Raw genomic sequence first — 14,751 nt, forward strand, 5'->3', positions numbered from 1 at the left:
TTTGAAATGAAATTAGCAAGTATATTGAACAGCTCAGGAAATAAGTGGAACGACTGACTTTTTAGATTTGGCTTGTAGAAATTCTCGAGCGAAGCAAAAACTAACACAATTTTTACACAAGATTCGCATCATATGCATCACTTATGAATGCGATCCACTTATTAAAAACAACATATGAAAAAATGACAAGATGATTTTAGAATCAAAGGCAAAGACTGGAACAGTGTGAAATACTGTTTTAATACAGATTTGGCATTTAGACAGTAAAACTTTCATTGGTTGACCAGTTCTTTCTTTAATTTGTAAAAATAAGAATAGGCATATTTCAGCAGGATTTGGCTCGTCAATTCAATATTTCACAATACACTGTCAGCATGATTATAACGTGGAGTAGCTTTCTTTATTTCCAGTTAGGTTTACCTTTCATTGAGCTTAGTCGTGAGAAAGTGAATTATCATACGCCATGATGTTTCAGAGAAGTGTATCAATCCGCACACTGTACAGAATTGAAAATTCAGACACCTCAGCACTCGACCTAGACTCTAAATTTATTCATGCTTTTAAAACGCTTATTGGCATGTCACCATTGGAATACATAACATTTATTTTTTCGCTTTATGTCAAGTCCATTTCTGAGGAAAAAAGAAACAAAAGCAGTCTGGAATTGTTCAGTTTTTGGAAACTGGTGATAGTGTTATGGCAGATAAAGGAGTTGTTTTTAATTGAAGCCTTACTAAAGGGAAAAATAGATTAAACTAAACATTACTCGTATTTTGTTAGAAAAGGATCAGTTCCCAGAAGATTGTTTGTTTTGAATTTCGCGCATAGTTACAAGTGGGCTATCTGCGCTAGCCGCTCCTAATTTAGCAGTGTAAGACTAGAGGGAAGGCAGCTAGTCATCACCACCCTCCGCCAACTCTTGGACCACTCTTTTACTAACGAATAGTGGGATTGCTCTTCACATTATAACGCTCCCACGGCTATAAGGTCGAGCATGTTTGGTGTGAAGGGGACTCAAAGATGCGACCCTCATATTACGAGTCAAGTGCCTCAACCACCTAATTATGCTGGGCCGACCTCAAAAGAAGTGAAACACAATAAATTGCCATGCTGTACATTCACCTACAAAGGGCTATTAGATATGTTAAAGAATACTATATATTTAATTATATGTTACTAAAACTTTTGCTGGCTCAGCATCACAGTTGTAGGTTTCTGTCTACAGGAATGTCTGTTATATACTATCTCTGATTATTTCCATAACCTACGTATACGTGACTGTATATATCTATATATAAGTGTCCCAAAAATGTATACACACTTTGAATGATTATAAATACAATGTTTATTAGGATATATCTAGGTTTTATAATCCAAGTTTAAGAAGACAAGTGTATAATATTTTGAGTTATGTCATGTTTTCGAACTGATGACCGTTCTGATCCAGGCACTGCTGATAACGCAAACAGATGGAATTGCAAACTTCACGATTCATTTAATTTGGTATTTGGGTGCATTCTCTTTCAATTGCTGATCTCAGCTGATTGATTGTTGCAGGTTTTATGCTATAAACCTTATATTTGACATATCCCCCAAAAAAAAGTCCAGAGGTGTGAGGTCTGGTGAACGTGGGGGGAAATTTAGTGCTACCTCTTCACCCAATCCATCTGTTCGGCAAATTTTCTTCAAGATATGCCCTCACATTACGATGGTAGTAGGGAGGTGCCCAATCTTGCTGAAAATAAAACTCCTCATCTCCAAATTGCTCCTAAATGCGTGGCACGACAGATTCTTGCAGCAAGTTCAGATAAACGAGACTAGTGATTTGTTTTTGAAAAAGAATGGTCCAATTACGCCCAACGCACCGATAGTTCACATCACACTGTAACCTCTGGTAAGTTTACATGGTGTTCAACTGTAACATGCGGGTTTTGAGGTGCCCAGTAGGTGCAATTGTGGCGATTAACTGAGCCATTTAAATTAAATGTGGCCTCATCGCTCCAGAAAATCTTGTTTGGAAACTGTGCATCCTCTGCAGATTTTGCCAGGTACCACTCACAAAATTCAACTCTCCGGTCAGGATCATCTTCATTGAGGGCTTGGACTAATGCCGGAATAAAACTTTTCCAATGAACGTGCTTCAACATGCGATGGACGCTCGAATTTGGGATTTCTATCTCACGGGCTGTTTGCCGAACAGATATTCTTGGGGATCGGTGGAGACTTTCCAACAGCTCTGCTTCTCCTATGAGACTGATGGACGACCGAGGTCTTCCAGAACGCCCTTGAACAGTTCCATTTGTTTCAAACTTATCTCTGATGCGAGTAATGGTGAGTCGCGTTGGTGGATCTGTTTGAAACTCCCTTCTAAACCGTCTTTACACTTCAGCTACGTTCTCACACTTCCAGTAACACTTTAAGATAAATTTACTTTTCTCAACGCTTAGTCTTGCTTCTGCTATTACTTTAAATCAATTGCACCTGTAAAAAAAGAAAGTTTGAGTGAGTTATAATCATTCAAAGTGTGTATACATGTTTTTCGGACACCCTATATATGCATTAAACACCATTTTATATAACTGTGTACTGACATGGAATCCATAAATAATACCCCCCAGTGGCATAGTAGTATATCTGTGGATTACAACTCTAGAATTTGGGTTTCGGTACCCGTGATGTATTTCTTTGAGTTTACATTCAAACACATAAACAAATTATGAATAATAATAATAATTCTGTTGACAAATGTAACCTTTACAGTGCTGTGTTGTGGAGTTCAAATCAAAATAAATTATGATTTTCGTCATAATATAAGGAATTTCTTTTTTGTGCATATTTAAGACAAATATATTGTGAGTAAATAGTTTATTATAGTTAAATGCTCATCAATTTAGACAAATAGCGCTATGCCAAATGAATAACTTTTTTAAAATCAAATATATGCGGCGTTTTTTACTCAATCACAGGCTAAAGCAAACGGTCATTAAGAAACTGATAATATATACGATTCTCTACATTGTATATGTTATGTGAACACAATACTAACTGACCAATAATTAATATCGAAATAAACATTACAAACACCATAACAGATGTTTAAAGACACGCAGTTTTAGTGCAATGTTTATGGTACAAGATGTGACAGATGACTTACCTTCGATATTATATATGTATGTATAACCCATAGAAATAACTTGTTGCCTTTAGTGAGGTGTTTCGCAGACATTTTTGAATGTCTCTGAATGATTGCAATAACGTCATCCATTGAAATATTGGGTACAGAAGCTAAATTAGTTATTAGTCAAGATTCCTCAGGTCATAGTTTGCAGTCACCATTGTTTGGTTGCAACAAGTCTATACACGATATGTTAAGAGCCTCATTTCGATATATTTTTTAGAATATGGCATAAATAGAGAGAATATGATAAATTACTGGGTTTCTTTGTTTTTTTATATTCATCTCTATAAACGGTACTTCTGACTCCTCTTACTGAAATGTTTTGAGGCAAGGTTCTCCATATGTGATAATGTTTACTCCTGAGATCCAATGATGGATCATCCTTGTGGGATCATAGGCAGCTTGGTCCTTGGAAGCATTAATGCCACCCTGTTTACAGATCTGGTTAACTCTTAAAAGTCAAACATGTTAGCAAGCAGCACGTCTTAATTCGTAAACCCACTATAAGTAAATGTGTTAACTTCACATTCTTCATTCTCTTGATGTCTTTATGCACGTCAAAAGAGAAGAAATCTTGAGCATCCGGGAATAATTGTAGGACTTCATCATTTAATAGGGAATCTTTAGCAGTTCAGGAAAAGAAAACTTTGAAATAAGTACTGGAAGCAACACACAATTTTAATGTGTGTTCACGGTCATCGTCGTCTGTAGAAAACGCGCCCAAGGAACATGAGGACTTCCTGATGCCTTAGCTTCACAGGTAGCTATTTAAATGATAATCCAGACAACTGGAATAAACATACAAAACTCTCTGACATAATTTCTTCTTTAGCGTATCATCTGCTTGTCATGTAGATGCAAACTAGTTCTAGTAGAAAATGGAAGTCAAGATTGTTCGGGTTCTACACAACTGAACAGACTCCAGTTTGGAATTATCAACTCAGCTTTAACAGACTGCCTTTGCAATGCTCTCATTGTCTTTTCTTAGAGTCTTTTTTTTTTAAATGAGCTCTGTAACAGTTATGGTGTGAATTACAAAGTTTCCTCCACTTATTACATATACAAACATTTTTGTGCTTCAAAACTGTGTTGTAATATTGTTCTATCTTGATAGGTTATTTTGAATTATCCGTCGAAAATAATTCCACAGTCAGCCCATTTGAAATGAATAAATCAGTTCACTTCTTTACAGACTTTTACACTTTGCAATTTGTGACAGGCCTACGTTTACAAACATTCAGTAAAACTGTTTGTTTGTAAAAATATTTGAATATATATGACTGAAAATATTTTATCACAATTAAATAAAACAGTACATACACCAAGTCTATATGTTTGTTATTATATATAAGCCATTATTTCTGAATTGTATGCATTACTGACAGCTTCACTCACTGATTAATGTTTCAACTTAAACAGATTTAATTTATTTTCTCAACGCTTATGAAGAACATCAGGTAAAAGTGTATTAGAGCCATCAACAGTCATGTATGCAAAGAAGTAGCTGGATGGGCTCAAGCCTTTACAAAGCTTCTCTTCTTTCATGTCCCTAAAGACTCCCTTTTATCAGTTATAAAAAGTGTCTATAACTGCTAAAAGACACACTTGATTCCATGTATTACTTAATGGAAATTATTACGAAAATATCAGCTTTAAACTGAATGACTCGTAGGCTCGTAGGTCTTTAGATGTAAAAATTAATAATAACTGCAATATGCTATTACGAACTTAACCACAATAATTTACTGTTAAGTTTTAAATTCTAACAGTGTTTATATGGTCAGTTCAGTTGAAATAAAAGAACATTATTTTTTTTCACGGCATTTTACCCTATCTGTGACAAAGGCAATTCATAGTCATTATAGTCTCTCATAATATTTTCACTAATAAAAAAACCTTGCTTCAAAATACTTGAAAAGGGCTCTTTTTGCTAGTGAGCCCCTGCAGTCTTAAAGCCTATTTCACATTATTGGCCATCAGGTATAATTGTATTCTTTAAACTCTGCGTTAAACTGTATTTTCCATCTCTTACCATATCGTGAGTCTCTTTCCTACTATCATCACTTCTATGAAAAAAAATTACCATCTGAAATGTGTCTCAACATTGAAATTGAAACATTATCTCAACATTAATCAAATCACAGATACACTGTTTTTCGAAAATACTCCTCAGGTTATTCATTACGGCTAACCTTATATTAATCAATTCTGCGAAATCTATTCCTTTGTCACCATGCTTTCGTTATTTTCTTCTTTTTGATGCTTCATTTGTTTTAATTTGTTTAAAACATGTATAAAGTACTGTAATGTTTTCAACACATGCATGATGCCACACAGGCATGTTTGTTTACACAAATAATCTATATAAACATGGTGTTCTTACACTTCATTGAATTTAACAATAACAATTGGCACTACCACATAACTGGTAATTTTATCTGAATGCAGGTGAAACCTTAATTTCGAGATATCTTCTGACTTACCAGTGAAGAACCCTTCTTTTGTCTACGTAATCGCACAATATATGGTGTTGTACCAAATCTCACCATTCATAGTTGAAACAGGTACTATTCAGAGAGAATAATAAAGGAACAAAAGTATCAAATACTGAAAAGATTCAGAATAAGCTAACATTTTCAAAATTTCTAAAACAAAATAAAAAGGTAGAAAATATATGGTAGGTCTGCATACTACACTTTTCCTTCCTTTTCTATTTCAAACTTTTCCTCAAGCCAACAATTAAATTTAACATTAACATTAGGGAATATTTAAACTGGTTACTCGTATGAAAGTATAAATAAAACAAATGTACAAGACATAAATATAGTGAACGTACCAACAAGTATTGTCATTGTTTATACAAAACAGACAAACAAACCATACATTTTCCATATTTTTCAACTTTCTAATGATAAAATATAATACACACCTTTTCTTTCACATTTTATAAATTAAGTACGTTTACAATCCAAATAAGCTGTTACGTACATTATACTAAGTTTCGATCTATAACTCGCATATTTGTTATTTAAATATAACATGCAAAGCTAGATAAATAGTCTTAGCTTCTTGAAGGTGTAATGATTTAAGCACTTCAAAAATATAGATATCTTATAGATTAGACAGCACAATATCCAGAAATATGTTAGTAAAGTCTGTTTATTTGTTTCAAATTAAACATAACGCTCCACAATGTGTTATCTGAGCTCTAACCACCATGGATAGCGAAAGCGGATTTCTTGTATTGTGAGTCCGCAGACATACCACTGCGCCACTAGAGGGATAGTAATGTCAATACATTTAGAATAAAATGAAAGTTTTATTGTACTTAAATGTGTGACATTTACAATATGTTTGCCTAAAACGTTTTTTTAAATAAAATTTAATTATAACACATTGTTGCTATTTGCGTATTTATAATATATTTAATATTTACGGAAAACTTTCATTAAACTAAAAGTCAGTTATAATACAATGCCACTATCTTTGTATTCACAATGTATTTAAACTCGGTTCACTTTACAAAAATGTAAATATACAGAGACGCGTATCAGCTAAAGACAATTTTTGCATTTAATTAAACTGTAGTTTCTAAAATGTAGTTATCAATAATAAAGCATCAATTATAGCATAGCATACTAACATAGAGCACATGGTCTGATTGTATCAGTCCGCTTAGAATAAAATGTTATCGTATTTCATAATCATCAACAGCGTTAATAAAGCTGATTTAGCTAAGGACGATATACAATTCTTAAAAATCAAACAATGATAAATGGCAGTATTTACTGTTAATATAAAAAGTGAGAAACTTTTCATCAGTAGAGACGATATGTGTAATAATAAATTTCTATTTCCTCATAATGTGATGGTCCCAAAAAAGGACCTTCAAATCTTCTTATATTTAAACAAAATTATTTCATTTAGAAGAAGAATAACCTACAATTTCATCATCCTCTGTTCGAATCGTCATTTGAAACACATTATGTCTATTTTGGATGATGCCGATTGTCCACTGAAGTAGAACTATATAATATTTAAATGATTGATCATATGACTACGAAAATAAAATACGTCTCTATAAACAAAATAAATAGGACACTTACCAAAATGATTTATTTAGAAATGCTGATTTAACATTTAGAAAATATTCTCTACAAAAAATATACTCGTAACTCACGACTTTATCTACTTTTGCTTGTTAATTTACACACATACACATATATCTGCAACAAAGGAACTTTCTAAGAAGAGTTGTTGTTGTTTTGGAATTTCGCACAAAGCTACACGAGGGTTATCTGTGCTAGCCGTCCCTAATTTAGCAGTGTAAGACTAGAGGGAAGGCAGCTAGTCATCACCACCCACCGCCAACTCTTGGGCTACTCTTTTACCAACGAATAGTGGGATTGACCGTCACATTATACACCCCCACGGCTGGGAGGGCGAGCATGTTTAGCGCGTCTAAGAAGAGACACCAGTGCTTTGACCCTTGTACATGAGTCCTATGTTGGTCAATACTAAAGTTCATAGTGACGGCTGGAAATATCGAAACTAGACTTAAACACCTTAATAAATGATATAACTTTTTATAGCTAATATTGTGCTTAACCCATGTTTTGATTGAGAAAAACAGGTATTTCGATCATTTCTATAAAACGGACAGACGAATCGGAAATTCTGTTTTCGCATCTTTCAAGTTTCTTAGGATAAAATACAAGAGCAACTCATGTATTTAATTTCACATTTTACAAATCCATCATGCTTAGCACCCAAATAAGCTATTCAGTTAGTGTATTATTATTTCATGCTGTGTTTTACATATAACAAATGGTCAGACTGTGAGTCAGCCTAGAATAATTTCAGAATAAAAAAAAATCAGTTCAATTCTAATTTGTAATATTTACATTATACATTACGTACATGTATAGTAACAGAGTTAGTTGTTTACAGGTAGTGTTAATAAACTCATTTACAAGTTATAGTTGACAATCATAATCGTAAAATAACCCTTAGTTATAATTCACGTTATTATCTTCGACTGTTTCAAAACAGTTATATTTAATCTCATGGATTTTGAAACTATTATCGCAACATGAATTATCATTCATTTACACTTTATCAAGTGTATATAAAACTATCAGTTACAAATCAGAGTTCTGTTATTTTTCTTATATGAAACTCATTTCTCTTCACAGACTATTATACTATCTTTAGTATATGTAAATAAAATCTCAGACTATTACACTATCTTTAAAATATGTAAATAAAATCTCAGACTTAAGTAACCCACATACTGAAACTTTGGTTAGCAAAACTTCAAAACATACTATGATACCAATTACGAAAACTTTCTAGTTTATAAATAAATGTCAAACTTAGTATGTTATGATTAAATTACACACCATGAATATTAGTTTCTAACTAATCTCTATATGACATAAAAAGAACTCATATTTCACCGCAACTCGGCGTAAAGCAGATATTATATGATTATATGTAACCAAAATCACTTATTTAATAAGCTTTCTGAATCATTTGTTAAAACAAAACTTCAGCATGTACTAAAATGCTATTTAAAAAAACATCTTAGTTTATAAAATAATGACATAACCTCAATGTAATAATACCTGTCACATATATTTGTTCAGATAGATTATTAGTTACAATAAAAGAAAGATAAAGGGCAAATAATCAAAGTTTCCTTATTTTAGAAACTATACAAAACAATTCATACATTTGAAACTAAACTATTGGTCCCCTTTCGTGTTAACCTTTACATACGACTCTTCTATAGCTTAAAATTGATATGTTATCTTAAATATATACAAGTAAAGATTTGTAAAGTGTCACACTTACATAGGTTTACTGTGTGTCATTACATAATAAGCTTTCCAACTAAAACAAATCGTATGTTCACTATATATTAACTTTGACAAGGGTTTTGTATCAAGATAAATTTATACATTTTTGCATTTTACACATCATTTTGGAAAGCTAACTGTATATTCACAATTTCTGATGATTCATTAGAAAATTATTTTCTATTTCTATGCTTTTATTTTCTGTTTTTGATTTAAAACTGACATATCTGCCGTTTAAATATAACACACAAAGCTACATGCATAGTCTAGCTTCTCGAAAGGGTAATAATTTAGGCACATAAAGGAATATCGGTATGTCTACCTTACAAGTTGAACAATTTTTATTTGAGGGACAAATTTCTCTGACGATATAATAATTTTCACTTCACTTAAAGCATATATGACCATTTCAGCATAAAGTTTGATCATGTTAGCTTTTTGTGAATAGGAAACAGTTCATTTCATGTGTAGTTTTTATAGCCACATTACATGGTACCAACGTACTAGACTTCATCTCTAGTAAACAATAAAACACAACTTGTTAATTGGGAAGTAATTATATTCCCTGTGTTGCATAGACCCCCGCAGTCTACTGTCTTTCAACTTCACTTGGCCGATATCCGATACTTCTCCTGTCAAACATCAGTTTACCAGATGCATGGAAAGAAATTACTGATAATCTCTGCAGTACACCCATCGTGAGGAAGCTTATATCAAATGATTACTTTTAAGCAGAATGAAATCTCCATCTCCACTTTCATTTAGCGTACTATCAATTGCCTGGTCAAAATGACAGTCAAATTTGGAGGATTTGGTATAATGCAAAATATAACAGTGTTCTTTATATTTCTCTATCAATCAGGAACTCGAGCATCCAGTGGTGAGAAAGTGCGTTTATCACCAAACTGTTTTGATTGCTTGTTTGAATTTCACGCAAAGCTACACGAGGGCTGTCTGCGCCAGCCATCCCTAATTTAGCAGTGTAAGACTAGAGGGAAGGCAGCTAGTCATCGCCACCCACCGTCAACTCTTGAGCTACTCTTTTATCAACGAATAGTGAGATTGACTGTAACATTATAACGCCCCCACGGCTGAAAAATCGAACTTGTTTGGTGCGGCGGGGTTCGAACCCGTGACCCTTAGATTACGATCCGAACGCTTTAACCTACCTGGCCATGCCGGGGTAAACTATTTTGATACAAGTTACTTGACATGCTCTACCAGTGTTCATTCGACTATTTTATGACTGTAGATGGAGCATTTAATATTTAGTGTTGGTTCCCTTGTACTTATTTGACAACTGGTTGTAGACAGTATCTTTCTTTGATAAAGCACAGGAGCTGAAAATTCTCTGGTACCTACTGATACATTGTTAGGAAATGTTAGCTTTGCTACTTAGCAAAGTAGGAGCAGTTTATTAACCAGTGACCCAAAATACCACAAGCAAAGCTAATGTTTCACCTCTTCCACCATGGATGAAATAAAGCCTGGACATCTTTGCCACATATAACAGCAGGTAAACTATGGAAGAATTGAGATAATTCTGCCAGTTCACTGAAAACCATTATAGTTGCAGCATATGGCCAAGATGTGTGTATGAGTAAAGTAAATATCTTTAAATATTTCTAATATTCTTACCCTGTTACTACTAATCTTAAATATAGAAGCATTAGGTCAAGAACTTTAATAAAGCTTAGAGTTATTGAAAATTAAGTAAATAGCCTTAGGCCCCAAAATTGTGTTTGCAGTTACTTAGCCACATACTAAATCAAATTACATACTTCCATGTTTTGGTGAATTTTGTTCATTATTTTATACTATATTTGGATAAAAAATTGAGACAGTCCATGCATGAAGCATCTCCTCGTTTAAAATACTTGGAGAAACGAACCTTCGTTTTTTACTCAACTGAACTTCAGGTGCTGGAAAATGTTTAGAATAGGAGGAATGAGATATTTGTTTTCTCGCGCCTACTACTATGACTATCAAAATATAAATATAATCATTTATCCTTTATACTCTTTGTGTCATTTAAAGCTTTCTCAAAATAACTTGCATGTTTAAATTTAATTTTATGCAATAATTAATACGACCAGCCAAAACTGTAGAAAAATATTTCAAATACCTTGTTAAACATGTTGATTGTTGTACTTTAATTTTTGTACTTCATAGTGTAAAGAAAATTTTTGTAGTGTTATGTTTCTACCACAGATGGCGCTTTGTCTAGATTGGCATAGCATAATGGCGGTTGTTTGTCGTGGTGCTAAGAAACAGAAAATTAGCCATGAGAGACAACAAAGTCCTATCCGAAACGGAGACTATTATATTTCTACTCCGTATCCAACCACAATTTACAGAAATGGGATGGTGGCTTGTGTTGATATGTGTTTTTTCTGTTTCGATGTTCTGTACTGCCATTTAAACCACTTTGAACCTCCAAAGTCTCCAAACTTTCCAAATGACAGCTTGTACGTGTAGGAAGCTAAGTATGCAGCTATAGTGTCATCTTGAAGATCTGTGGCCCATCAGGACTAGCGCCATCTATTATCAATTAGTTGTATTGATTTTTTTTAGTTTTTTGGTTATTACATATTTAGTTTTATAACCAGTTATTAATGAAAATTAGCTGTTAAAAACCGTGAAGCTTGTCAATTACTTAATATGATACGTACACAGGGTAATCATTCCTGTTGTAAATATTAATTGGTTTTGTCATATAATTAAAAAATGGTAGAAAGTAGGTATAGCTGGGCAAGGATTTCCAAGATGATATTATAAATTTATTTTTGTCGTAAAATTTCTTTATTTCAGTTGTCAATGTAGTTATATAAGCTCACATTTTGTTTTAACCATATTTCCACCATTTACATAAAAAGTAATGTTTCCAAAATTCAAACTAGTATCTTTTGAGAATGATCGTTTCTTTTTGTTGACATGCTTGGAATTTCATATTTTTCCATCAGAATGTTTATTTGAAAAAATTGATTAAGTTTTATATAGATCTACTTCCACATCTTTGTGGTTGTCAAAAATAACAACATCTGTATTAACTTTAAAATTTATGGAATGGTTTGGATTATGAAGTGGTGTGTGGTGTTAATCCAAATGTTTTAAAAGTGTTATTGGGTAGGTACATGTATATAAATATAGACTAATGAATGTGATCTTAATGGATGAAATTACTGTTAACTTGAAAATGCTCCATTTGGTAAAAGATTTACTGGTTTAAGCTTGTTTTAAAATGGTTTGAGAGCTCCAGCTATTGATTACTTATATATCTTTGTGAAACGAAATAATATTCTCATTACATTACATGAATTTGAATTAGACATCTTAAGAGAAGCAACTTATTGTATATTCATTTGTAATTTAGCAGGTTAATGAATAACTATTCTTGTTCATTTCATATGTGCTGTACAAAAACTTTGCTTTTGCACTAAATTTTCTTATAAAAAATATTTTATCATTTTATTACATGATTAATTTTTTCTGATATAAATAAAATGCTGTTTATGTAAAAGAAAAACTAGAATTTTGTTTTTAGGAGAAGTGGATGTTTGTATAAGAAAAAAAAAAGAAGTGGAAGAAATGACTTGGCAGTATTTAGACAGTAGAAAAGGGCTTATATAGATGAAGAGGAAACTTAAAATTATTTTTATATTAGAAGTAGCAAGACAATGCCCTTGCATCAAATATTCTTTTACCATAGTTAGCAGTAGCTTGCTTCAAGTATACGAGTGAATAAAGCCTTAAATTCTTCTTTGGATAGTTTGCATCTTATTAATATTGCACAGTTTTATTTTGTAAAACATTTGGTTAGTGTCATAACTTTTAAGTAAGATATATTTTTAATATGTAATTGGACTGGATTATATATATGTAGATGTGCTGATATTCTGTTACAAGTGTTTTAATTTTGGAAGAAACAACATGGTTGTGAGCAATAAGTAGTGTGCAAACCATCATAACACTGATGAAAGTACTTCTAATCTACTACAGCTGTTACATGTTTTTGGCAGAAATAACTGGATTTAAGAGTATAAATAATAAATTATTTTAAATAATCAAACTTGTTGTCTAAGTATGAAGTAAAATGATCTGTCATGTTCATGTTTTGTATAATTTAAGAACATGTGCACTTAACTTTTCTTAAATTATTTCATTAACAGGGCACAATCTTAAGAATTTTTGAGCTACTTAATTAAAGAACCTTACTCAGATGTTCACTGATTGTAACAGCATCTTAAAATCTGTATCAAAGAAATCCATAATTACATAATGTGTAGTGATTTGATTTCTAATTTTTTATACCAACAAATTTTATAAAGTTTGAACAATAATTGTATTTCATACTATCATAGATGTCAGCTCAAAGTAAGCTTCTTTCCAGTTTGTCCAAATAAGATCCTGACTTGGCTGTATATTTTTCTCTTAATTAACCACCCCACAGTGGCACAGCTGTATGTCTCACAACACTAGCAATTGGGTTTCAGTATCCATGGTTGACAGAGTACAAATAGCCCATTATGTAGCTTTGTGCTTAACAACAAACAAACAAACATACCATAACTAACTAGTACAGCATTGTGGTGGCTTTTATATACATATAAATCAGCATAAACACACTAAATTAGCATATCCCAAACTTTTTCGGTTCATGGAGCTCTTAGTATCTCAGCAGTTTTTTCACAGCGCCCCTACGCAAAAAGAAAAACCCAACAGTTCCATTTATTAAGTAGTTAGGTCCTAACAACTTAGTAGCCACTTGAAAGTATAATACACATAAATTAAAAGTAAAAATAATATTTTTATTTTATTTTTACATAATCACAATTACTAATGGGATGCATGCACCTGTTGGGTACTGCACAGCTTCTCAAACTTTGGAATCAGATTGGACACTGCCACCCTCGTTTCCTGTTCTACATTGATCTTTGCATGGTACTTGCTTTTAATCACAGCAACTGCCGAAAACCCAGCTTCACAGAGATATGATGTCACAAATGGAATTAGGATTTACTGAGCTTTAGCACTTAGCAGATATTCATCTTTTAGTGATATCCAAAACTCAGTTACTTCCATGCTGCCAAATTTATTTTTAAAGTCTTGTCACAAGAGAGCTCAATAAGATCTTCTTCTTCTGTGTAGGTAAATTTAGATGGAGTTTTAGCCTTGAATGGGTCTTGGGTCCATGCAAACTTCTCTATATCTTCTGGAAAGTAATTTTCAAATCAGTCGCTGAGCTGTGTTAGGTGTTCCTTAAAAACAGATTTTAGTTTGTGGGTCAAATCAACTTCATTGGATGTAACAAACTGCTGCAACAGGGGGAAATGGTGTTTGCCACCATCTTCATTTATTTTTCTTCTCCATAGTAGTAAGGCTGAAACCTTCTCTGCAAGTTTCAGGATGTGTGTGCTTCCCTACAGAGAGAGATTTAGTTTTTTGAAGAGATTGCACAGATATGCTACTTTTGACAAAAATCAGTATTCAAGAAGTTTTTAGCAGATTCGTGTTCTTCTTCTTTGAGATAAGAGTAGAGTTTCTGTCACAATTCGAACACGCGGTACAGTACATTCCCACAGGAGAGCCATTGCGAACTACAGTAGTACAACAAAGATGTGTGCTCAGATTCTGTATACTCAATTTTTTTAAAAAAACCTCTTCTTCTGTGGCTAAGTTTCTATAAAGTTCACCACTTTCAACACACTTTCC

General features: G+C 32.8%; 1 protein-coding gene across 2 annotated transcripts in view; it reads left to right on the forward strand.

Moving 5' to 3' along the window:
• The first annotated feature begins 11,260 nt into the window (after positions 1-11,260).
• Positions 11,261-14,751, forward strand: part of LOC143223073 (nuclear protein AMMECR1-like) — a 43,854-nt gene continuing 40,363 nt past the window's right edge. The window contains exon 1 of one of the 2 annotated variants that reach the window (XM_076450497.1): positions 11,261-11,507. In XM_076450497.1, coding sequence (XP_076306612.1) covers positions 11,281-11,507 — 227 coding nt within the window. In that variant the 5' untranslated portion in view covers positions 11,261-11,280. Of the gene's footprint in view, positions 11,597-14,751 lie in introns of both variants that reach the window. The other variant, XR_013012648.1, reaches the window with a different exon arrangement.

Source organism: Tachypleus tridentatus, chromosome 1, assembly GCF_004210375.1.
Source record: "Tachypleus tridentatus isolate NWPU-2018 chromosome 1, ASM421037v1, whole genome shotgun sequence".
Lineage (NCBI taxonomy): Eukaryota > Metazoa > Arthropoda > Merostomata > Xiphosura > Limulidae > Tachypleus > Tachypleus tridentatus.